Source organism: Zonotrichia albicollis, chromosome 2, assembly GCF_047830755.1.
Source record: "Zonotrichia albicollis isolate bZonAlb1 chromosome 2, bZonAlb1.hap1, whole genome shotgun sequence".
NCBI classification, from domain to species: domain Eukaryota; kingdom Metazoa; phylum Chordata; class Aves; order Passeriformes; family Passerellidae; genus Zonotrichia; species Zonotrichia albicollis.
The window spans coordinates 39,057,604-39,082,764 of NC_133820.1; the positions used below are offsets into that span (position 1 = coordinate 39,057,604).

The 25,161-nt window shown below is 41.5% G+C and overlaps 2 protein-coding genes across 4 annotated transcripts in view; both read right to left on the bottom strand.

Moving 5' to 3' along the window:
- POLQ (DNA polymerase theta) overlaps positions 1-13,631 on the bottom strand; it is a 53,746-nt gene extending 40,115 nt beyond the window's left edge. For both annotated transcript variants that reach the window (XR_012578948.1, XM_026792812.2), the window contains exons 1-6: positions 13,286-13,631; positions 9,569-9,751; positions 8,704-8,834; positions 7,155-7,311; positions 3,128-3,236; positions 250-469 (exon numbers count right to left, since the gene is read on the bottom strand). Coding sequence is in view for 1 of the 2 variants with exons in the window: in XM_026792812.2 (XP_026648613.2) it covers positions 250-469; positions 3,128-3,236; positions 7,155-7,311; positions 8,704-8,834; positions 9,569-9,751; positions 13,286-13,484 (999 nt within the window). In the remaining variant the exon portion in view is untranslated. The remainder of the gene's footprint in view (positions 1-249; positions 470-3,127; positions 3,237-7,154; positions 7,312-8,703; positions 8,835-9,568; positions 9,752-13,285) is intronic.
- Positions 13,632-14,498: 867 nt separating this feature from the next.
- On the bottom strand, positions 14,499-24,844 carry METTL16 (methyltransferase 16, RNA N6-adenosine). 2 transcript variants are annotated; one of them, XM_074534796.1, is made up of 9 exons: positions 24,435-24,844; positions 24,102-24,301; positions 21,025-21,165; positions 19,874-19,989; positions 18,962-19,104; positions 17,714-17,783; positions 16,829-16,918; positions 15,763-15,936; positions 14,499-15,672 (listed from the first exon to the last, which is right to left on the bottom strand). In XM_074534796.1, exons 1-9 carry the CDS (start codon positions 24,827-24,829, stop codon positions 15,055-15,057), a joined length of 1,947 nt encoding a protein of 648 aa, XP_074390897.1. In that variant the 5' UTR covers positions 24,830-24,844; the 3' UTR covers positions 14,499-15,054. The 2 variants fall into 2 exon arrangements, with proteins under 2 accessions (XP_074390897.1, XP_005486147.2); XM_005486090.2 differs by having other exon boundaries at positions 24,430-24,662.
- Positions 24,845-25,161: the final 317 nt, after the last annotated feature.

A 25,161-nucleotide genomic window follows, 5' to 3' on the forward strand; every position in this document is an offset into this window, starting at 1 on the left:
CATAACTGCAAAGTCAACTATGTCTTCAAGTCAGAGTCAAAAATCTTCAATACCTTCATGAGTCTGTATTTTGGGGTTTTTTTTGTTTAAGGCAGGAGAAGATAAAAATACCAATTTTATTCTCACTTTGAGCATGAAGCAAACAACAAAGTTGTGAATGTCATCTATTTAAAAATAAATAAAAAACATACCAGGAGCTGTCTTTTTAACTTTAGCACTACCAAAGGCACTATCCCAAGGTTTTGTTACCTTCAGTTGCAGCTTGGGCTGGAATTCTCGCACTAAATTCATGGAGGAGTCATATATGTTGCTGCCAATTTTCACCCACTCCTTGAGGGGCACAGGGCGGAAATCTGTACAGTAGAGCTCTGCATCTAACCATGAGGCCAGGAGCCCCAGGTTGGGGAGGGTAGCACTCATGCCTACTATCTGTATCCCACCAAAACCAGGACTGGTGCTCTTTGTGTGTCTGGAAGTGGTAAAAAGAAAACAGAAGTTAGTGACAACACAGGTTACTGTTCTGGAAAATGGAATTCAGAAAAAACAGTTCAATCTAATTCCTTCCAGCCTCTCAAGTGCAAAGATAATTTTTCCACTTCTTGACAAAGAAATAAGCCGTTCGCTACTCTTAGAAAACAGGTCAGGTTATGCACTGAAAACAAGATAATTCAGCTTTTAATCAATTTGAACCTAAACCTTTACCTTCTTTAGGTAGCCAACAGCTATGAATTGACTGCATATTTGGAGAGACTGAAAACAAATACAAAGATCAACTAGTTCCTTGCCACTAACAAAAACATGGAAATAAACATGGAAAACATGGAAATAAAGGAATGGCTCAATCTCCACCGCAATCTTTCTAAGGCTTAAATACCTTAATTAAAACACTTCTATTTGCTTCCATTTCAGGACAAATAATATTAGACTAATGTCTTCCTAGATATGGGAACCAAAGCTCTAAGAACAGCAAAGAAGCAAGTAGCTTCTGTTCCTAAAATGCTGAACAGCAGCTTTCACTAAAGACAGTGAGAAGTAATGGACTCCTAACAAACCTGACAACACAAACTGTTAATTTAGATACCCAAATTTAGATTCTAATTCAGGCTTTTACATCCACACAATAGGGTTTTTTACGCTTCTAAGCTTGTGTTTGAAAAGTACTCATTTGCATTGCACCGAGCCACAAATCAAGACTGTAAAAAGTAAAAAGATCTGACAAATCACTGTGAGCTCAGAAATAACCTGAATCTTCTTAGAAGACCCTGGTAATCCTGGCAAAGACAAGACAGAGAAAACAAGATTGTCCAGAAGCTGAGTATAAAAGGCCAGTCACTGATGAGACAGAAACAAGGAATTTGAAGAGAGGCAGACTCTCTGTTATCCAAGCTCTTTAAGCATTTGCTGGTACAGCTTCACCATCAAGGTTACAGATTTTTGTCCCTACAGGAACTCTGGACTTTTTCCTCCCTAAGGCAATTATTGACCTCCAAGGCTTAAAAAAGTTCTAGCTCTGCAGCATATTATGTGACTAAGGGGGAGAAAAATCTGCAGCAGAATTTTGGCTGAGTCTGGAAAAGCCTTCTGGAGAAGCATGGACACCCACACAGGCAGTGGCCATCTGAGAACATTTTCTTGCTGTGAAGACACAGCTTGTACTTCAATGGGATAGGCACTGATCCTTCTGATAACTGGCCAGACTGGACAGTATTTAAAGACTTTATATAAGTTCATTAAATAACAGAGGAAAAAAAAAAAAACAGAACACAGACTTAGAAGGACATTTGAGAGAAAATGTGGTCTTCAGCTGCAGGAATCCAGTGGATTCCAAAATAAAATTAGCTGCCACTTCCTTCATGTCAGGAAGTGGTGCAGGGTAGCACTGTCACCTTGATCCTGACAGAGAGACAGAGAACCTGGGTCCCAACATGCCTGCATGGTGAAGGATGAAAAAGTGTCTTCCCAGGAATATTCCTTGATGCACCTGTACTTTTTTCCTCCTGGCAAGTGTTTTCTCCTTCCTGCTTCCTCAATGCAAGGGAGTAAAGCAGAGGGTGAGCCTGCACCTGTGCTGCAGCTACCTGATAAACCAAGAGAAAAGGAGTGGCAAAGTCACTCACACTGCTCCAAAGTGTAATAACTTCCAGGATTTATGGGGAGAATGTGAGAAGTCAGATGTGATTAGACCAAGAACACTGCTGGCTCCTGGAAATCATGATGGGCAATACTGGGTGCAATGTCCAGTGGAGAGACAGTGTAGAAATGGCAGCTCCCCAGAATTAAATAGATGGTCTCTGCTTAGCCAGCACTGGTACAACACACAAGACAAGAAGCAGCAGAGAAAACTGACAAAATTTGACTTTTTGTGCTAAAGAAACAGTTGATTTTGACTCTTCTCTCAGCACCACCAATAAAGATTAAGAAGGTTACACCACCTCTTCCATTTCCTTTTTTCTGTGTTTGGGCACTATGGAGCAGCTGGACAGCTTGGTGCTGAGGATCTAGATACTGAATTCTTAAAAGTTTCTAGAGGTCTTCTCAAACATCTTATCTATTCCCCTAAAGAGTCAAATCAATTCTGCTAAAGGCAAGAAAACATGCAACCACTAGGCTATCACATGTTATAAGCAAAAGCAGAGCTCACCCTGAGCAGTGCTAACCAAGCAGACTGCTGACATTTCCTCTAAGCCTTCTGATCAATTCACCATGCACAAGTTAACAGCCTGCCCACTCTTCCATCACACCAGAGCATTCCAGTAGGATAATTACACCACTCCATGAAGCACTGAAAAATTAGGCAGGGCAAACCTGCTAGCAAAACTGTTTTAAAAAAAATCCAGTTAAAAAAAAAAAGGCTAAAGAAGTAAATGAAAGTTTCAGCCTTACTTCTTTTCCTGAGAGGATAAACCCCATGGTAGCACACAAATTGAAAACCATGTGGAAAAGAGGGTTTAACTACAATGGCAGGTTCCTGAAAAGTGCTGAGATGAGATTTTAATAAACAAAATAGTTTACGTCATCGCTCTCATAAAAACGTTGGAACTAACCCAAGTTTCCATTCACACAGACAATAAATATTTAGAGTCATCAATTATTTAGCAATAAAAGACAAATATCTCAGTCTACTCACCTTTTTGCTACCCTCTCTGTAACATATCTCACTTTGGTCAGGAGGAGTTCCAGCAGATATCCTCGATGAGAGTCTCCCAGCATGTGCAACTCGTCCACAACAACCACTCCTGATAAAGAAGAGCACTCAGGTCATATCTGAAAAACCTCCAAACTAAGAGCAAATAGCCTCAATCCTTTCCCATTCCACATGATGAACAGAAATTTAAATTCACAAATCCATCTACACTTACCAATACCACGATGGCTTCCTTCTGTCACTGAGAGAGACAGATCATGACTGATGTCATGAGGTTTTATACCCACCACAACCACACATAGACACAATCAGCTTTTAAAAAATAAAAATAAATCGGTTGAGTTGTTAGTCTAGACACCACACAAAACAGTATTGCAGCATCTGTACTGTAACCTCCTTGCAAGGAAAAACCCTCAGGCTTCAGAGTATCTGGAAAGGAAAGTTCCAGCACTCAAATGAGCCAGCAAAAAATTTTGTTGACATCACTGTCTTAGTTAAAAACATCATTTTTTACTAATGCAGTTGTGTCAGAAAAAAAAACAAGAGCAGATGTAGTTACACTGGCAGAGTTTCTTCCTATTAAATTGCTCTTCATTAACCAAACCTGAACGAGCTCTGCTACTTAGCTTTGGCTTTCTAATGAAAAAAAATCCTATATGACAGCTTTGTTGCCCTCCTGCCTCCTGAAAATGACATTTTAATCTATTAACCACCTCCATCAAATTTTTAAGGTGTGTAGAAATATCTAAAAGACTAATGTCTAAAAAGGCTTCTGAATGTCAGCAGCTGGAGACAACAGACCGGACTAGAGTGTTCCCTGAGGAGAAAGCACAGAGCCACTACCACTCAGGCACCCAGTGCACCTCCTGCACACATCCCAGCAGCAGCATGTACCTTTTCTGGCCAGCTGACAGGGTCCCAGGGAGATGGAGTAGGATAAAGGAAGGTTAAACCAAAAAAAAGCAGGGCACAGAGGACAGCACACTTCATTAGCTCTGCTGCTGTGGAATTTTTTTTCCTCCCTGGTGCAGCTATGTAATATCTTTCTGGTACGGCTAAAATAGCAGGAGCTTAAGGGCAAATGTGACCTTACATTATCTGTCTCAATGCTATTTTTCCTTCTCTTTTTTTTCTCTCCTTCCTACATATGTTCCTTCTCTCTCCGTCTGTTTTCTCCCTCCTTCTCTTTCAAGCCACTTAAGTTAGAAAAGAGTGCTGCACTGCTTCATCAGCCTCTTTTACAAACTCCCACCCATCCAGCTCCTCTGTCTTCCTCTACTTCCTCTACTCTGTGCTTGCTTGTAAATAATTCATTGGCAAATCATTGGTCACCAAATTCATGTTTGTTCAGCTACCAGAAAAGGCTTCTTCCTGTTTCCCCATACAACAATCTGCCTGAACTCTCCCAGAGCTGAGACAGGACAGTTTAATCAGATACCTACCAAAGTAAAATCCAAGCAAGTCACTTCAAACCATCATCATACCACAGAGGTACTGAAATGAGGCTACACTCAGTCTGCTATTTCTGTCTGCAAATTAGATGTATCCCTAGAAGACAGCTGAAAAAAACCTATTAAAAAGTACCTGAGAGCTACCAGACATGCTTACAGTACAATAACTAGGTTGTTTTAATTCCCCATCCTGTATAAAACTAAAAAGTTTTGAATGAAAAGCAGGAAGGACTTGGTTTTTTTTTTTAAATGTAATTCAACTAGTAACATTTTAATTTCAAGTTTAAATTAAGAAACAAATATCACAACAGCACATTACAAATCCATTCCCAGCTGACACGCTGAGAAAGCAGCAGATTCTGCTCTAATCATTTTCCTAAAGATTTCTTTTAGCAGCAGTGTCAAGAGGCTGAACAAGAGGAATATCATCACCCATGTACCTGGATGTTCTCAACTGACCTTATATAATAATTAGCAACACAACATTGCTTTTAACTGCTTCATACAGCAAAAAGAGCTCTGGCAGGCAGAGGATTTGAGTTTCTCTCAACAATTTCCAAAGGCAACGTGAGCTATCAGCATGGGGTTGACATCAGTAAAAGGAACAGCTCGAGCTTGAGATGGAATCCAGCCAGGATTGCAGTCATCTCCCAATAACTCATCTCAAAAGATAAAACACCCTTGTTACAAACTGGTCTAAATTTAGAATTAATTAGAAGACAAGGTACAATCTTGCAGTTTCAGACAAGTTTCCTTTGGGTGACAGCTAAACTGGCATTTTCAGTTCATACCCATATTTTACAGCTTCTATGAAAATTTGCCTCCAAACAGAAAACTTGTCCATTTCCTACATAATGATAACTTTTTAAAATCAAATTTAATTTTTAAATTAATGTCAGAGAAGTATATTAAAAAAAAAAAAAGCATTTTACCTTTACTTCTATTACATGGCCATAATGGGGCATAAGGGAAATGGAGGTTTGCAGCAGAGATATTTTCAAATGGTGAAAGAAAAACATGGTGCTTTAAGGAGGAATTGGTATTGAGAACACATCTTCAAACTCAAATCTGGTAGTCACTTGGCTGCTTATATTTAAAAGGCTCCTCTCAAGTACATCAATCTTTGAAAGTGCAACAACATGTAGGGATGAAATGGAGGCTCCAGCCAGAGGGATTTGGTGTATCTCTACCTTCTGAAAGATGATATCATTAAACACTATATTTTAATATTCTGAGTATGCTTCCAAGGCATACAAGCCAACAGAAAGCTGCTTGTCCTGACCCCACTGTCTGCCTTGTGGTGGCAGTACAGCTTGCACAGTGTGGCGACATAGGATCACACTAACCCTAGCTTAAACAAGCAAAAAAACCTTCAACCAAGTATCCATATATTGAAATAAATAACAGGTTTTCTTCCAAGTGAAGGGATGAAGATATACATTCAAGAATTGAGCTGGTCTGCAGGATCCTTCATTTGAATGAGTTTAAAATGCTGCACAACAGTCACGCACTCATCTTCCAGCCCACTGGCAGTCTCTAAAGCATCCATGGTGATTCAGCCCCTATGGATCCAGGTGTGAATGTGTTATCCCATGATCTCACACTCGGAAAAAACCTACAAGGTTTTATTTCCCATTTTCTCTCTAAAAAGCTCTTCTGATACACAATGCAGCAGAATATGATGATACCAGATGCACACAGAACAGCAGTTTCAAAGGTGGAGGTCTCAGAGCAGTTCGATCCTCATCTATTTTTATATTCTTAAAATATCACCCAGCTATGTTACAGGACTGAGTGAAGATGGGAAGGATTACTGTGTAAAACATAACTGGGTACAGCTTTCTGGAGCAGAGAAAAAATGAGAATAAAAAACTTCTGATTAGAACAGGAAAGTACATCTCTCTTGAGTGTACATGGAAACACTGGGCTTTTTCAGCTTTTATCTTATCCCCAATACTTAATGAATACTTTCATTATCTAGTGGCCATCAGGGCCACAGTGACCCAGGAGCCAATGTTACAAGGACAGAGGGGTTTGGAGCAAACAAGAGAAATGAATGGCACAGCCCTCCCAGTCAAAATGCCTACCCAGAGGAGCACTGTGTATTCATTCTGCTTATCTGGATCCAGATGAGCACAGAATGTAATTCCTTCTCTTTCTCGAGCTAAATGAAGACAGATCTCAGATTCCCCAATCTCTGTCTAAAACAAACGAACATAACAAATTCCTGAACTCAAACATATCTCAGAACTTTGATTCAGTTTTATTAATTAGAGAACAGTTCCCAGCAATGGGAATCATTGTTAAGTGCAGCTTGCCATCCATTTGAGACAAACTAAAGCCTGCAGATTCTACCTACTCATCCCAGCTGCTGAGCTACATGGAACAGTGCTGCCTGTCCTCCTAAATCCAAATAAAAGGTTCTCTGGAAGAAGAAAATCGCTGCATATTCCTATATAGTATGTCTGTCACCTACAGAACTCAGAAAATTTGAAGCATCCCATGATTTCACATGCACTCAGAGTAAACCCCACAATGGCCAAGCTGTAGTATTTTACCCAGTGAGTCCATTTTGTTTTCTTCTATGAGCCTATTGATTAGTCCATTGGCTTTCTCAATGGTGCAGACAGCAACATCCAGAGCAGAGAAACGTCCAGCAGGAGCCATGCTTCCCATGTAGCCTTCAACTCTCACATCCACCTCCTGAAACAGGGCCTGTTTTCCAAGGAAAAAGAACATCATGCCGAGGTTACAACTCTGAACTTCTGACCATTGCCTGCTGGAATCACATAAAACCAGCACTCTACAGCTACAATTTCTGGTACTTTTAATGCCAACTAATCAGCTTAAAGCCATATCCCAGCCAGTTAGTGACACTTCTCCCCACTGTCATTTTTTATTTCCAAAGCAGAAGCCACAGAGCACACATTGCAAGACAGTGTGCATAACCGAGTAAAAGATGAGGACCTCTGCTATGTATAAGAAGATCTAATATCAAAAATGTTAAGGAACACACAGTGCAACAGTTTATGATATCAGTGGCTTATGTAAAAAGACACATTCCTCTTGAGAGATCCTGGGCAAAAGCCAAAATGGAACTCCAAACACAGTGATGACACATCTCACACTGAAAGCCAAGAAACAGTAAATTCTTCTCTTCCAGGTCTCCTTACTGCAGTGCCAAAGCTTTGACATATCCCACATGGCATTAACAAAAGATGCAAATATTTGCACCTCACAAGTAGGTCACCCTTTGAGTTCAAGCATGTGCAGCTGTGGCCAAACCTCATGCCAGGAGTAGCAGAACAGAGCACTGATAGTCCTCCAGTTTTACAAGATTAAAGCAAAAATGTGTCTCCATTATCAAGCACTTCAAAGAAGCTTTTGCACTTTGTTTGTAGGATTTCCTAGCAATTTGTAAAGTTAAGATACCATCTCAGTTAATGAACAACCAAACTGTCTTAACTGCTAGAAACTATAACAAAAATGCAAAAATGTCTGCTGGGTTTGGATTTGGTTTTAGTCATTGTCATTAGCTAATGACAAGAATGTTTGATATGGAAATCTTTCAAGAAAAAATATTTATGTCTTGAAGAGTGTTTCCACTGTAATTTTATTTGTTAAATAGCTGGGATGAGGAAGCCAAGACATAACCATATTCTGGCAGGAAAAAAAAAAAGCAAAGTCAAAGTGAAATCAAATGGACAAAATTATGGTGAAATACCCCAAGGAAAGCTAGAATATACTTTTATCCTTAAGATAGCGTTTACACCTTCCCTTTGTACTTTTCCTAACATGATCTTTCACCAGAGACTTCATTTAAATTTTGTTTATTATCAAATTGGTGAATAAATGCAAGTAACAATGCTTTAAGAGTCAAAGTTGAAATAAAATGTTTGAATTGACCCCATAATATTTTTCTAAGTTTATCTTTTTGGCTAAAGATTTCATTTTTTTATCTCCAGCAAATTTTAAATTATCTACAACTTCTTTTTGAAGAAACTCAGCAATTTTTTCCCCCCAAAATCCATGCTTTTGCATTTCTGCTTAAAAAACGTGACCCAACAACTACTACCCATAAATTCACCCTCCTTGAACGCTACCTACCTGCAGGTAACATTTCTTCTCCTTGGCCACAGAGACAAAGGGAAGGATGAGAAGAGCTTTCTTACGAGTCTCCAGGACTCGCTTCAAAATCAGCAATTCTGCGACCAGAGTCTTTCCAGCACTGGTAGGAGCTTGAAAAGAAAGGGGGGGGGGGGGGGATTAATTAATTTTTAAAGTTTAAAAAATAAATCCAAAAGCATCACAACTCTAGCATAGAAGGCAGTTACTGGAGAACTTGGGGTGGGACTCTTCAGTTGATGTCTCTCACCCACAACCACATTTGCAGTCACCCCTATAAAGAGTCAGGAAGACTAAAATCACCCACCTCTCCTCCAAGTTCCTCATCCTCCCAGTGCTGCTCTAGAACCTTTTTCCCATGAAGGGGGGACAACCAACTGTCATTTCCTACAGATTTCTCGTCCACCATTCCTCCTTCTCCTTTTGCATTACTTCCCCTCCTGCACACACACCCCACACACAATATGTGATGAAAAATGACAAATGGACTGAAAAAAAAGCTAATAGCAAATAACATTCTCAGAAGTATGTATATCTTCAATTGTTGGTATCATTCAGTTCCTAGCTGACAGTCTGCAATAAAAGAGAGTCACCATTAGCTGACTCCTAATTATCAATTTCTAAAGGAACTTTAAGAGAAAATGGGGCAAAAAGTCTCTCTCCACATCTGGAAAGAAGATCATTAAGTCAAGTTTGAGGTACAGAAATGGGACAGATCTTAAGATGTCTCCAGAAGATAATCGTGACCTTTCTACCTGTCAGATCCAAATGTCTCAGCACCAGTAAGTCCTTGTAAATGGCAGTGGAAAAGTTAGGGGGGCACTGGTTTTGTCAGGTGTTTGCATACCTGAGTAAACGAGGTTCTTTCCTTCCAGAACTTGTCCAAGCATCAGGCATTCTGCTTGCCACTCAAACATCTGCACTACTCCCAGGCTGTGGTATTTCTCCAAAACTGCTTTGGGAAGATCCCAGCTTGCAAGGAGCAGCTTGTCTGCTTGGTCTTCAGGAACATTTACCTGCTGATATTGCCCTTTGAAAGGAGAAAATAAAAATAAAATTTAAAAAGTCAAGTATCATCTTTGCATCTGAGGTCATTTAGGTTATACACCCAAATGTCAAACTTCTCTACAAACTCCTGTATTACAAGAAAAGGCAATAAACTATCTGCCCTATACTTTTCAATATTTTGTGTGGATGGTTCACCATTTTTCTTATCTTCTGACATTTTTTTTTCAATTTTTCCTCCTGTAAGATTTTCCACATTCAATTAATTTCTTCACCAAACTCTTGTCCTGGTATTTGCTTTTGAGACAGAGCAGCCATTACCAAATACATAGTCAGGGAGAGTTTCAGCACTGATTGATGTAATAGCACTGCAATCTATTTGCCATCTTGTCTTCACCCACACCATTCCCCTTTTAAGAAGTTACTGCTACTGAAATTTCATTAATTCTCACTGATTACAGAACTGCCCAGTGTTTTTTGTTTTACAGATGAATGAAAACCACAACCTAAAGCAAACAAGCAGCCCAAGATACTCTGTACAGTGTGTCATATTTCAGTTTATTAACACTGATAGCATCTTCACAATACTGCCAGTTCCTCTAGCTTAATTAAGTTCCTTGCTGATTATTTCTTGTCTTAGTAACCCTAAACAACTTTGTGCTGACTACAGACACTGCCTCCTCCCTCTCCTTCTCCTCTGTTTTTTCAAGCCATTAAGAAAACTTGAGCTTTTTGTCCCATCCAGGTTTCTGAGGCACAGGAATGCCTCCCCTATCACCCATAAATATATTTAGTTCCTGTAAAAGCATTTTGTGAAAGACCTTGTCAAATTGAGATGAAAACCAAGTAATTGTGTGTACTGACTCTACTGCACCCATTCTTCTATTGGTACATTCAAAATTCTAAAAGAAACTTCCCACCATTGTTGACAGCATAAGGGCAGGCTAGATGAATAATACCAGCCTGCATAAGCAGCCAGCATTTCTTCTCTCATCACACCAAAAATTTTAACTGCTGCCTTGAGGTTAACCCCAATCTAGGCTGTCACTGCTGCACGATCAGTCTCCTCTACACAGCTTTGCTTCACTTTGTGTAATCAAAGTACCATAAAATACTAAACAAAAATTTATGCACCATTGGGTGCATAAACAGAAATATGCTACAAAGCAGGGCAGACTTCCCAAGGGGAATTCAGAGGAGACCAGAATTGTCCATCCTAAACTGTGACTGTGGTGGGTTGAACCTGGCAGGACACCAGGTGCTACCCAAAGCTACCCAAAGTCACTCCCCTCCTCAACAGGACAGGAGAGACAAAATACAGTGAAAGGTTCATGAGTGAAGAAAAGGACAGGGAAAGACCACCCACCAACTACCATCACAGGCAAAACACTTGACTTGGGGAGAATTAATTTATTACTAATCAAACCAGAATAGGATAATGAAAAATAAAGCAAAATCTTAAAACCACCTACCCCCTACTCTTCCCTTATTTTCAGGCTCAACTGTACTCACAATTTTTTCTACCTCCTTTTCCACAGCAGCACAAGGGGACGGGGAATGGGAGTTGCAGTCACTTCATCACACATTGGCTCTGCTGCTCCTTCCTCCTCAAAGAGGAGCTCCTCACACTCCTCCATACTCCTGCCCCAGTGTGGGCTCCCTCTCACAGGAGACAGTCTCCATGAACTTCTCCAACATGAGTCCTTCCCACAGTTCTTCATGAACTGCTCCAGTTCATGTCCCCCATGGGGTCACAAGTCCTGCCAGCAAACCTGCTCCAGCATGGGCTCCTCTCTCCACAGGTCCTGCCAGGAACCTGCTTCAATGTTGGCTTCCCACAGGGCCACAGCCTCCTTTGGGCATCCACTCACTCCAGCACGGGGTTCTCCACGAGCTGCAGGCAGATCTCTGCTCCACCATGGGCTGCAGGTGGTGACAGCCTGCCTCACCATGGTCTTCACCACAGGCTGCAGGCAAATGTCTGCTCTGGCACCTCAAGGGCCTCCTCCCACTCTGTCCTCACTGACCTTGGTGCCTGCAGGCTGCTTCCACCCCATATTCTCACTCCTCCAGCTGCAGGTGCCATTGCACAGGCTTTTTTCCCCCTTCTTAAATAAATTATCCTAGAGATGCTACTGCCATTGCTGATGGCCCTGGCCAGTGGCAGCATTGGCTCTGTCCAACATAGGGGAAATTTCTGGTGGTTTCTCAGAGAAAGCTACGCAAATCAAATACAGTGACTAATAAGGCAAGAGTTAAGATTCAGAAACATAAAAAACCCCATGTGATGGGACGTCAAGCTTTTTCCCTAGCGTTCAAACCAACAAATTTTATGTAAAAGACGGAATGAGTAATGGATCAGGTGATTTGGCTGTTAGGAGAATATCTTTAGATTAGAACTGAAGATGTGTTTGGAAACTTGTGGCTTAGAGATCTATGTACAGAAATAAACCTGTGAAATTAACTTTTTTTTATTTACTAAAACAATGCTAAGAAACAATCAAATTAGGAAGATACAAATTGTTGGTTAAAAGCATGAGGTATTAGATTTCTCGGAAGGAAAATCGTTCCAGAGCGTGGGGCCAGTTACACACAAGAGTGCTGCTTACTGAATTGTCTTTGGGGAGCTGACTGTGGAAATGTGTAAATTTCCTTGCTCTGTTCCATTTGCAGAAATTGACAAAATTGTATATTTCAGAGTATAATCAGTGAGAAGATGTGACATGACTGGAGAAGAGACCGAGAGATGTAAATGCTTTAAAAAGTTACAGAAAAATCACAAAAGAGGTGAAACTGCAAGACGCTTTGTAAATATCTTGATTTAAGATCTTGTATACAATCTCGATGCTGTATACATCTTGATTTCTCTCTTGATTCAAGAGCACAATAAGCTGGTAAAATATATGTATGGCATCTAGAAGCATCACTTTAAGCGGCTCTGTCTGGCAGCAGGAGCACTTGATACGACACCTTGCCACAAGATGTTTATACAAAATCTTGTATACTGCATACAGCAATATACTTCTTCTGTATTCTCTATGTGTTCTTTGATCGATTTCTCAACGTAGGTAAACAAATCTAGCCTGGTATACCAAGGAGAAACGACGATACCGATTGCTGTATTATGGCAGCACCTAGAGGCCAAGCCAAGAATAAGGCGCACTGTTACACCAACACACAGCATGCCCCCATCTCAGACCTGTGCACAGGACACACATTTTCTTATTTTCTTCCTCGACTGCACCGCGAGGGGTGCAGGAAATGCTTCCAACACCACCCCGCAAACACAAGCCGGTCCCTCGGCTGAGCCGCTGCCCTCCATGCGGAAAGCAAGGGCCGAAGCGCGGCCCGAGCAGCATCGCCCTCAGGGTCGGGGCCACGCGCCCGCCCGGGAGAGGCTCGGAGGGTCCCGGGCCGCTTCCAGCAGGGCCCCGCAGCCCCGGGCAGCCCCGCTCCCCTTGCCCAGCACGGCCCGAGCCGCCGCGCTGCACCACCGAGGGGAGGCGGCGAGGGAAGGAAGGGGAACGGGAGAGAAGGGCAGCGCTCTCCGCGCAGGTACCTGCCGAGCCGCTGCGGCGCAGGGAGAGGTCGAGGCCGGGCGGGGGGCTCAGCACAGCGCGGCGGGGAGCGGCGGGGCCGGGCGGCACAGCCCGCCCCGGTGTGCGGGAGCTGCGGCCGCCGAGCGCCGCGGCCGAGGCTGCGGCGGCACCGCTCGGGAGTAGGATAACGGTGCCGCCGCCATCTTCCCGCCGCGCCATTCAAACCCGGCCCCGCCCCGGCCGGCGGGAGGGCGGCCTCGGGAACCGGGAACGGACGGAGCAGGGAACCGAGCAGACCGGCAGGCCCGAGGCGTGCGGCCCCCGCAGAGTAGGGGCTGTCTGTGCAAAAACACCGGCGTTTGCGAGGCAGCGCTCCGAGCGTGTAGCAAGGCGTGTGGTAACGTGCGCTGTACCGGTGAAAGGCTGAAAATTCAATGAAGGGTCTGCTTCAACCAAACAAGGCTTACCTTGCACAGGAGAGGGCCCAGAGGACAAACAGCCTCGTTTGCTGTTTCTAATGTCTCTGACGCCAAAATGTTTCAGATTCTAAAAGACTAGGACTGGTTTTACCTCTCCTCAGCAAAGTGAATCTGAGGAGCAGTTCTACGAAAATCCTGCAGTACCCAAAGAATGCATGTCTTTGTCCATCACCCACAGAAGTGTTAAGAAGCATTATATCAAAAAACCAAAGGTTTTTCTAAGTCTTTTCATTTCAACTGAGGAAAGCATACTGATCTTTCCAAAAATAAGGACAGGAAAAGGGTGAACACTGCAAGCAGGAATATGAACACACACAATAATTTCCTTCCGGACACTGCTGCTTTGTTTTGGATCACACACACACACACACACACACACACACACACTCTCCTCTCAGAAAAGCTCTTCATGTTCTGTATCTCTTCAGAGAAATGGACCACAGCTTAGGAGGCTGACTTCACATGAAGCAGGACCAGTGGTCATCATCTAAAACACACATGCAGAAATTTCTGGCCCTTGAAGAAGAGCATATGCTCTCATTTCCATCATTAAAGCTTAAAATTAAATGGAAGGAAAATTCTTTAAGAATACTGCTGTCATTTCAGACATTTATATCTGAGTAAGTGTAAAGGATGGTCCAATGGAAGAGTCAACGTATTTTAATCGTCTTTAAATCAAGTAGCTCAAAAAATTTCTTTCATTGTTCAAGTTCTGTGTTTCAGAGCCCAAGCACCAGATAAACACAACACACACTTTTCCCCAAAAGCAATTATTTTAATGAATTGACACTAGGAGAATGCATCTATGCAGCTACTCTGTTGACCAAAAGTTAGATACATTAAAGGGAGGAGAGGCATACACAAATCCTCTGCTACAGGCTCTCACTGCAGGAAACAATTCCCACTGCAGACTAACCGTTTGCTGTATTCGTACTGCAAAAATATTGAAGAAAATAACTCGGTAAAGACTTCCACTTAGTAACAATATATATTTCAATTCTGCCAGAAAAAGACCAGAATAAGCATTGCTGATATTTAAAATGTTCACAGCATAAACAGGTTTCACTTCAACATGTAGTTTTACAGCTGCAGTATGAAATCTATTACTGCCTCATCACTTCATGTCCTCCCTACCTTTTTGAAAAAGCTATTTAAAATATTTAAGGAGACATCTATCTTCATTCTACTCTTCTTTCTTTCTTTTTTTTCAAGGGGGAAAAGACAGGTTTTGCTATCTAAAATTTTTAATTCATTAAAAATAGTTTACAAAATCTGAGGACACGCCTACTTTACCAAAGTAGGAAAAAGAGCTAACTAGCAACCAATCGAAGAATTTGGTTCCGCAAGTATGTGCACAGCTGGTTCATCAAGTCTCTGTTCTGTCCTTCAACCCAGTGCATTTCTACTACTACATCATTTCCTTCTTTCTTCACATTCATTAAACACTTGAAGAGAAACCCCCCACTAGTTTCTTTAGGGCCTGGCTCTTTTTCCACTGTCAGATTGCCAGCTTCCTCTGCAGGGCAAGGTTCCTCCTTCACATCACCAGGACCTTTCCCAAGCAATGTTTCTCCCTGCTTTGCTTCCACCTCCTCTTCCTTCACACGGTCACTGTGCTCTTCTTTGGCAGCAGATTCCTCTGGTTGCTCATCACCTGCTGTCATCTGGACATCCTCATCAGGTGCCATAAACCCCATTTCAGAGTCTTCAGCCTTGGGGTTTTCACAGTCTGAGTTGTTGCTCACGGTCTTCTGGCTGTTCTTTTCCTCCTCCATTGCTTGCAGAACATCCTCAGAAGCTCGAGGAAGTTCTCGTAATTGCCTTACTCTCTCTCGTTTCCTTCTCCTCAAATGAATCCAGGAGTTTTCAATGGCAGTCACAAAGAGGCTAATTTCCTCTTTTCCACATGGAACACGTTTATGCTGAACCTATTGCAGAAAACAGAATTTCATACAATCCTCTCAATGCTATGCTTTCAATTAGGACGTTGTTTTAACATCTAATACTTCATACTGTACCTTCAGATCAGTGAGAATCTTCTCCACCCAGGCTCTAACCACAGCAATAGCTTCTACAGCATCCCAGCCCATAGCTGCAGCTTTGACAGACAACTCTTTGACTGTAGAAGCCAAAACCATAAATGTAATTGGTTTTCGTGGTTTTTCTAGTTTTCTTCTTTTAGAGGGAGGTGACTAGAAGAAGAAAGAAAAGAATTACAAGGCTATGCACTATTAGTGGGGTGACTTGTATTCAGAAGACTGTGAATCCTTAAGAGGATTAAGAGTGTAACATAAGGCACTAAGCAGTCATTCATTTGGCATGTGCTCCATTTCACCCCCAGGAGTTTCAGACTCAAACCAGCTAACAGGATCATGCACTTTATGCTAGCCTGATGGACAGAGGGAGTTTATCTTCAGGTATCAGGCAAAAAGCTTCATTTGTTCCTTTAAACTATGACCTCTCCATGAGCTGAGAAAGTGTGGCTGCTCTTGGGAATAGAGGCCAGCTGCCAATATCCACTTTTGATCCAACTGCACTGAAGGTTTACTTGCATCTTCCTTAAGATTTGTTATTGTCTATACCTATATTCAAATATACAAATATCCAGATCCAAAAAAGCAACTGGCTCACATTTAAGGTGAACAAGCTCCACTTACATTCATGTAGGCAAGTCTGAGTTAGACGTGGTCATACCTATTTGGTAACAGAATCCACATGTTAAATTAAAACTGAGTTCTCGGAGGGAAGTTTAAATTCAAATCCAGCCCCAAACTTAGCATATTTTTATTACTACTAAACAATCTGAGGTATGTTACAAATGATCCTTATTTTCACTGAAACCCACAGGAAGTTCCTACAACAGCTTCCTTTTTCCACCCTCAGCAGGGGTCACTCATGAATCACTTGTCACAACTGCTAACAGACTGGCAGCCATCTAAGAAATTCCACTGTCCATACAGCCCAGCACATCCAATATTCCAGTCTGAAGAAGAACAGTTTGTATCACAGTAGTTATAGCTCATTAGCCCTTCCTCAAGTAAGAGGCAGAGAAAATCACAAGCAAACCAGAATTAAGCTACTTACAGGTACTTGCACATCATCATAGAAACTCCAGGCCAGAGCCCATCTCATGGTGCGTCCCTGGCAGAATTCTGTGTGAGTGACTTTAGGGACCTATGCAAAGAAGGAATACAATATTTCAGATTAATAAACAACATTGTTTTACTGCACACATTTCCAAACAAGGCATATTTTCTCATTATACAAATGGAGATTCTTTCTGACGTGGCTCAGAGGTGTCAGGGCCCTTTCTCATTTCTCTCCTTTTACTAAGACTGAGGTGCAACAGTTCAAGGACACAGAAGGAAAATCAGGTATTTTGTATCTAGCTCAGCATCTGCTTTTGGTAATTCACCTTTCTGGGAATTTATTTCACCATGCATTCTCTTTCGTTCCACTGTACACACGGACAGATCTCACAATTATTCTCTTTGTATGGGAATTCGTGAAGAGAATGCTTCCTCCAGAGAGCCATCCAAAAGTCCTTTGCACAGCCCTCTTAAATGAGAATTTTAGTTGGTGCCAGAATTGAACACAAAACAACACTGCCACTTAAATCATGTTACTATTTCTTTTATCAACCAAATTGCTAGAAAGCTAGAATTTTTTTTTTTTTTTACTATAGCCTTGTTAAGCTATTTTAAAGCAGAAACGCTGAATCTTCTAGACTGAAGACATACTCCAACATGTGCTAAAGACAAAACTTTGGAGATAATATTTGCCAAATATCTGTCAGTTTTGAATCTACAACAGTTAAACCTCAGTTGTTTCCCTAACAAGGAACTGCAGTTCCTTTCTGTCATAAAAACTCCATGAAATAATTCAACAATAATTACCCACATACATTGAGGCATACTATATTCTGTATAGAACATAGGCAGGATATATAGGGACTCCAGGCAAACTCACCCCCTGGATTCGAAGTTCTTCTTTCAGCGGTGCCAAACTGCATTTCTTACCCAACATGCAACTGTACCATCTGCAAAGCACATTACAAAATTAAATACCAAAACAACAACAACAAAAAATCACACTTAATCATAGTGACTAGGACACAGTACAACAAAATTCAGAACAGAAGGTCCAAAGACAGACTGGAAAGGGAAATCTTTTTGAGCTTTTAAGAAATGCATTAGGAGTATTTAAGAAACAACACATGAACTAAAAGCAATCTTGTTTCAAAGAGTGACTTCAGTCGTGGGAAGATGTTATACCTTGCAAGAATTTGTTTCAGCTTCTCCACTTTCTTTGAAATAATGAATCAGAACAAAAAGAATAACCAACTATTGGCAAGTAATCATGCTCAAAAGCAAACATACTGACTATCATTTGTGCTCCCTCACATCTTATCCAGGTTTCCATCATGTAACCCATATTTTATGAGGAAAATATCAGGAAAAAAAAAGGAAAAAGTTATTCTCCCACTTCTAGTGAAGCTTATCCTTCCACCCAGCTCCACATCTTCAGAATCTCCCAAACATTACTGCAGATGAAACTCTGTTCTCCATCCAAATTATTCAATTTTACAACCCCATCTTTCACATTTTTTGATGACTGATCAAAAAAAGTTTATTCATACATATAATGTATTGAAGTACAAAACTTAAGATTTCCCAGTTACCAACACTGGGAGAGTGAAAGCCTGATGATAGAGTCAGGAAACTGAAGACATGCCATCCATTTCAAAATAAGGTCAAAAGAAAGTCTCATTATGGGTTTTTTTGCAGCTTCTGCTCCCCCAAGACAGCATTCAGTACAACAGTGTCCTTTAGCAGGCAAAGCTGCAAGTTACCAAAATGCAGCCACGAAAAGATAGAAACTTTTAGGTAATCAACAGATAACTAAGCAGTATCATAAAGTCTCTTCCATCCCAAAAATCCTCAAAGATGAACCCTGATCTGTCTCTTATCAGGTACACATGCTAATTTGGCTGCAAGCTACAAATGTCACTTGTACAGGCTATTTTTTGTCTTCTGTCTTTAAGCAATAACTTCTAATTGCTGCTCAGGAACAACTGGGTGTGGAAGTATCATCAAACAAACTGAGCAGTTACCACTGGACCATAGGTACTAGAAATAACATTGTTACATGACTTCTGCCAAAGATGAAGATAAAAGGTGTTAGTTTGGGGTTTTTTGACTGGAACAGAACACTTACCGTAACCTCTTTTTAAGTTGGAGACTATCATGAATAATTCTTTTGACAAATTCTAGTTCTCCTCCCTCAGCCATGATTTCTGTGATCCCTCCTGTATTTACAGAGCTGGGAGGGGGACGCCGCGGATTTCGAGAATTAACTCCCTGGATTAAAAACCAAAAACATTTGACATGAACATTTAATGAAATGTTATGCTGCTTTGTACACTGCTTCCTATCCTAATCTTTAGGGGAAGCAAGCACCACCACCCCTACTTATCCTCCCCCCATCAGAACCATGGATAACAAAGATCCACTCAAAATAAACATACCTGAGTGAATTGCCCACAATCTCAAACCTAGGTAAGCTACTTGTCACACCAGGATTCTGCTAATATGAAATATGTGGTTCCAATACATGTAAGACATGCTAAGTGCATCTATGCAATTACAATAATGCATAATTAAATCTTAAACTTTCCCTTCTACTGCCCTGCATTATACATTTCTGACTATATTCAGTGGGTATTGCATGACCTGCATGATACCATCTACATGACTACGGAAATGAAAAATACAGTTAAGCAAAATTCCAGGAACTGATTCCTCTGCACTACAGAGGTGCCTGTTATGCAGCAGGCATGATTTCAGATTTACCAGCTGTCTACTTTCCAAACTCATTTTCTAAGACAGTAAGAACTTGTGAAAGAATGCAACAGCTCATCCTCCATTTTAGGAGGGGCAACAGTTTAAGTTTTTAGGAGTTTTCCTTAAGTTTCCTTTAAGGGCTAGGTGATGAGGAGGGAAATAATTAAAAACTATTCACTATGATTTGGGATTTTTGCACTCAACCTTGCCCAAGCCAAGAGGTTAAACTGATGCTATCTTTTCACTGACTACTGAAGTACCTGTAACATGCTATTTGTTACCTCACCTTAGCTTCCAACTGGTTGGCAAAAAAGGGGGGGTTGCACATGCAGAAATCATAAATGATCTCAGATTCTTCTTTCAGTGCATCCATTAAAAGAGTCTTCTGTGGTACCTTAACCACTATTAGAAAAAGTGAATTTGGTCAGTAAGGAACTTCATATTTTATTTAACATGCTATATACATTATACATTGCATAAAACCTGTACTTTCTAAACAATGCTTTCTACAAAAGAGATGTAGCAAATATCACCATGCAAATAAAGACTTCAGGTCAAGGATTAGCGTACAAACAGCCTGTATGTATATACACAGCAGCAGAACCACATGAATCTGTCTAAAACAACAAGGACTACCTGAGTTATGCCAAGTTCTCCAACACAACCACAAATGTGCTTTAAGCCTGTCCAACTGCAAGCACTAAAACTCCACATGAGGCCTGTTCCTTTGCCAGCTGCTTTTCCAGGGTATTGAAACACCATCACACCACTAAAGTCAGTGGCAGCAGGGACAGAAAACTCTCATTGTTCTCCACATCAAGTTCCAGAGCTTCAAGACTGACATGGACAACAGATTAAGACATGTTGTTCAAATGGATGCTTCCGAAAGTTTTTATTCAGAGCTCATAAATGGACCTGATTTTTATTTACTACACTGTGTTCCTTCAGAAAATTCTCCAAGTTCATTCCCAGACCAAGCCTGGCATACTGCCTCTGCTACCACAGGCAGTGTCAGGACTTCATTCAAGAAGTGAGGATGAGGAACTCTCTGTACAAGATACACCTTTGTGGCAGCATCATGCAATTATCCAAGGGGAGCATTCCAGGTCTCCTACCAGCAGAAATAGCCCAAACACTGTGAAATTCTTCAGTAAGAGACAAGAAATGCAGAGAGAAAAACACCCCAGGGTGAAGTTTAGCTTTCAGATTTTTGTAAGGAAGAGTATTTCTCTATCCACACATCTCAAGCTAGACAAGGTAGCTTTTTGGCTTAAGCATGCACTGACTTCAGTAAATATTTTGCTCCAGTAAAAGTAATTGAGTAAATAATTGAGTAAAAAACATACTTGGAAGGAATACACATTCTGATATTCCACTGAACACTGCAAAAATATGCCAGAACATTCATATGCTACTAAATACCTCCTTACATTGTACCTTTTATAAGATCAGACAAGTTATTCTGTTCCACATTCTTCTTGGCATAATTGAAGCACATGTCATCCACTTCTGTTGCAAGGAAATACCAGCCATTCAAAGTTGCTCCAAGCAATGGGTATATACAGGATGCCCCTGTCCCTACAGAAGTGAAAATCCATGAGAAGGCAAAATAAGTACTGGTGTTATACACAGTGTGGCTGTTAACTACGTACTTATTACACCAAAAAGAACTAACTTCAAGAAAATTTATTATATTCATCTGTTGATTATTATCTGATTATTGATTATCTGCTACTCAATTCTTTAATGAACCTAATTTTTATAACTTGAAAAATACCATTGTCCAATATGCACTTTTAATCAAAGAAAAAATTTAATAATCTGTAATAAACTTCTAGTAAACTATCAGCTTTGGTTTAAGCTATTTTTCTTCTACATGATATTGGTTAATTTATATAAAGAAAGCCAAATACATTCTGGCTTTATTAAAACAAAAACCCTACCACAAATAAATCTCTCTTCTGCATTTTTTTATCATCTATCACAAATAATCTACTTTGATGCATACAATAACCACAAAAAAAAATCTGTTCCATCAGACTACCTTTCTCTAATGTCCAAAACTATCAAAGAAACCTAAGTGTCAATTAAGATATTCAAAAATAGAGAGAGAGAGAGAAAGAGAGAGAGAGAGAGAGAGAGAGAGAGAGAGAGAGAGAGAGAGAGAGATAGATAGATAAAAACTTGCTAAAAAAGTGAGGGATGCTAGCACAAAATAATCATGGCATACCTAGGTGATCAGTGACAATCAAATTATCAATGACAATCAAATTTAGGATTAAGGGGAATGGAAACAAGAAAAGGGAAGGATATCCCACAAACAATGACTTATTGAATCATGAATAACTTCATCTGTCAGTACACAACAGCAAGGGGTTACTTCTAGCACTTCTGTCAAGTCCCTCTTGGATGACTTCCTGCTTTTCCAAAGCTGAAACATCAAACTTCATGCAAACTCAAACTGTAGATTTTGCAGTATGTGGAGGACTTAGAGGATCTGTCTCGTCTCCCCAGCCACCTACCATGATGAAATTCATAGAAATCATTTTCAAAAATGAAAACTAATATCAAATGCACAAAAGCTGTCTAAGATATTTCAAATGTACTAGAAGAAAGCTGCTGTGGACACACATATGATGATGCACACCTGATATCCAGCACAACTCCAGCTAAAAATACAAGTCAGCAAATTTCAGGAGAACAAAAAATCCCATTACAAAAAGTCATGCTAGCAGATGCCAAGAAACATAAAATCTGACACAGTAACAGAGATGACTGAAGCTCAGTTTTGAGGAATTCAGTAATTTTAAAGTTTTAATGTCAAGCATTAAAACAGTTTACAAAGGAAATTCCAACTTCTCTCAGTTTCATTCTAAGTTTTCTTCAGCACAAAACAGTCTTTGAAACCAAGCCTCTGGAACTGTAAAGGAAGATTCTATTGACAAAATAAAAGATGTGAACTAAACTCAAATATACTATCACTAGTCTCTTTTAAATAATTCATATAGAATAACCAAAGATTGGGAATCCAAATGCCAATTTTATTATTTGTGTGTGGAAGCTCTTATGGAGCCTTTCTTTTATTTCCAATGAAAACCAAAATATGGCCATCAGTTTATATCTCACACATTCACACCTCTACTGTTTCTATTTATCTGCTGCCTAATCTAGACATCATCCTGATATAACCCAATAATCCAGACTGAAAGTGGACAGTATCATCCATCTGCTGATGCTTGGTCCAATTTAAAAGACATTTTGTTCTCAACAATAAACAAGAAATCTTTGACCATCTACAACCAAAACACAGCTTAGCTAGCATTTGCCCTGGTTTCTCATTTGGCCTCCTTTACAATTCAGCTCACATACACAACTGCATTGAAATAAATTAAAATAAAAATTAGTATTTAAAAAGGACATATCATTCACTTGTCAAATACACCTATAACAACAGGAAAAAATGTCATGTGAAAAACGCCAATCACTTGTTTTTAAAATTATAAAAGTTTAATAGTAATAAAATGGTTATAAAATTAGTAATACAATTTGAGTAATAATAATTTGGGCAATTTGAATTAGGACAATATGAGACAATAGAAACAAAGAGTTACGGACGTCTGGGTACCTTTTCCTGGGCAGCACAAGCCCCAAAAAGGACACACATTAACAGAGGATTAACCCTTAAAAACAACAGCCTGTTGCATATTCATACACCTCATACATGATGCATAAATTCCATCCAAACACAGGATTCTGTCTGGTCAGTGTCAACTTCTTCCTCTTAATCCTAACAGCACCTTTGAGGTAGGAAGAAGTTAATTTCTTCTCATAAGAGGGCAATAAATTCTTTTTCTCTGAAAGATTTAGGTGTCCTGTGGCTGCTATCTGGTGTGAGTGCCTCATTCCTTTCTTAACAAAAATATCCCACTTACATAGTTCTTATTTTAACTACAAAAGGTACCTTTTAACTACAAGACTACATTTATCATATTATTAAAATGTTAATACAGCACTACTAATCAATACATCAAAATACAGTAAATATCTGTGCAGAGCCATATAATATGCACTTTGCACATGTCACTAACTGGAGCACTAAAAAATATTGCTATGCAACTCACAAACTCTCTGGTACAGACATCCAAAAACAAAATTAATAAACTAGCAGCAAAACACAAATGGCAAGTTAGAACACTGAGGAGAAACAGTCTTTCTAGATCCTTTAGAATGAAATTTTTGCCTGCATTTCTAGAAGCACAGCACACAAAGCTGCACTCAGGTGAGGTCGAGGCCCTGAAGAGCCACATAACTGCGTGCCACGGTGTTCCTGTGTTTGTGCAGAGCATCGCTGCCCACCCAGCAGGCACATGAAACACCTGCGGAGCTCAGAGTGCTCCCACCACAGCCGGCACACCTCAGACCTCTCTGTTCCTCAAACCTGACGTTTCCCCGTGCAACAAACTGTACCTGCTACTGTCGCTGATGGTAATAAGGATTTAAACACTTAGCTTTACCTATGTCAATGCCTCGTCTCAGGGTTTGCTTGTCGGCATCCCGGTGGCCGATGAGATCCTCCACCCAGTGGATGTAGTTCAGCCTCAAGGGGACGGTGGGAATGAGCCTTTCCACGGGGATGTCGATGGTCAGCCCGAAATCCTCCTTCAGCAGGGTGCACGTCAGAGCCCTCACGGCCTCGGGATCCTTGAAGTTCAGGCTGAAAGGCACACGCGGAGCTCTCAGGGCTGCCCGGGGCCGGACACACCGGGGGAACAAACCAGGGACACACCGGGGACACACACACAGCGGGGGTACACCCGCCCGCCCCATCCTGCCCGGCCGTACCTCACCCTGCCCGCCAGGGTGGTCTGCACGTGCTGCTGGAACTCGGGGTACTTGCCAGCCAGGTAGGCGAAGTCGGGGGGTTTGTCCTTGTAGCGGTTGCGGGCGTGCATGGACTTGTTGAGGGCCATGTCGGGCCGGGAAGGGCCGGGAAGTGCCGGGATGTGCCGGGAAGTGCCGGCAGCAGCGGGAGCGCGGGATCACGGCCGCACCCCCGCCCGCCGGCCGGGCCCGCTCCCGGCGCGCACCGCGGCCCCGCGGGCCGTACCAAGGCTCGGCGGCCGCGGGGGGGGCAGCCAGGCGCCGCCACGATCGGAGCAGCGCCCGCCGCCGCAGCGAGGGAGATGCCATTGCTGAGGCGGAGAAGTGACCAGCGCGGTTCCATAGGATCCCGGAATGTCATGGGTTACAGGGGATTTTGACGACTATCTAGTCCCAACCCCAGGGATACCTCCCAGTTGACCGGGTTGCTCAAAGCCCCGTCCAGCCCGGCCTTGAACGTGGCCATGGTTACCCCCTAGCCGCCAGTGCCTGACCGCCCTCACGGTAAAGAATTGCTCCCAAATATCCAGCCTGAATTTCCCCTCTTTCAGTTTACTTCTTGCCCTGTCAAAACAGTGATGAAGAGTCCCTCTCCAGCTTCCCTTCAGATCCCTAAAGTTTGCTGGGAGGTCTCCACAGGCGCTTCTCCAGGATGAACAGAGCCCATTTCCTCAGCCTGTCCTCGCACGGGAG

Bases quoted from the DNA above. Each gene is read 5' to 3' on its own strand.
- METTL16 (XM_074534796.1), bottom strand. From the start codon at position 24,829: ATGACATTCCGGGATCCTATGGAACCGCGCTGGTCACTTCTCCGCCTC. The intron at 24,302-24,434 runs GTGAGGTACGGC...TGTGCCTTTCAG, and splicing joins AGACCACCCTGGCGGGCAGG to CCTGAACTTCAAGGATCCCG. The intron at 16,919-17,713 runs GTGAGTTTGCCT...TTCTTTGCATAG, and splicing joins AAGAACTTCGAATCCAGGGG to GTCCCTAAAGTCACTCACAC.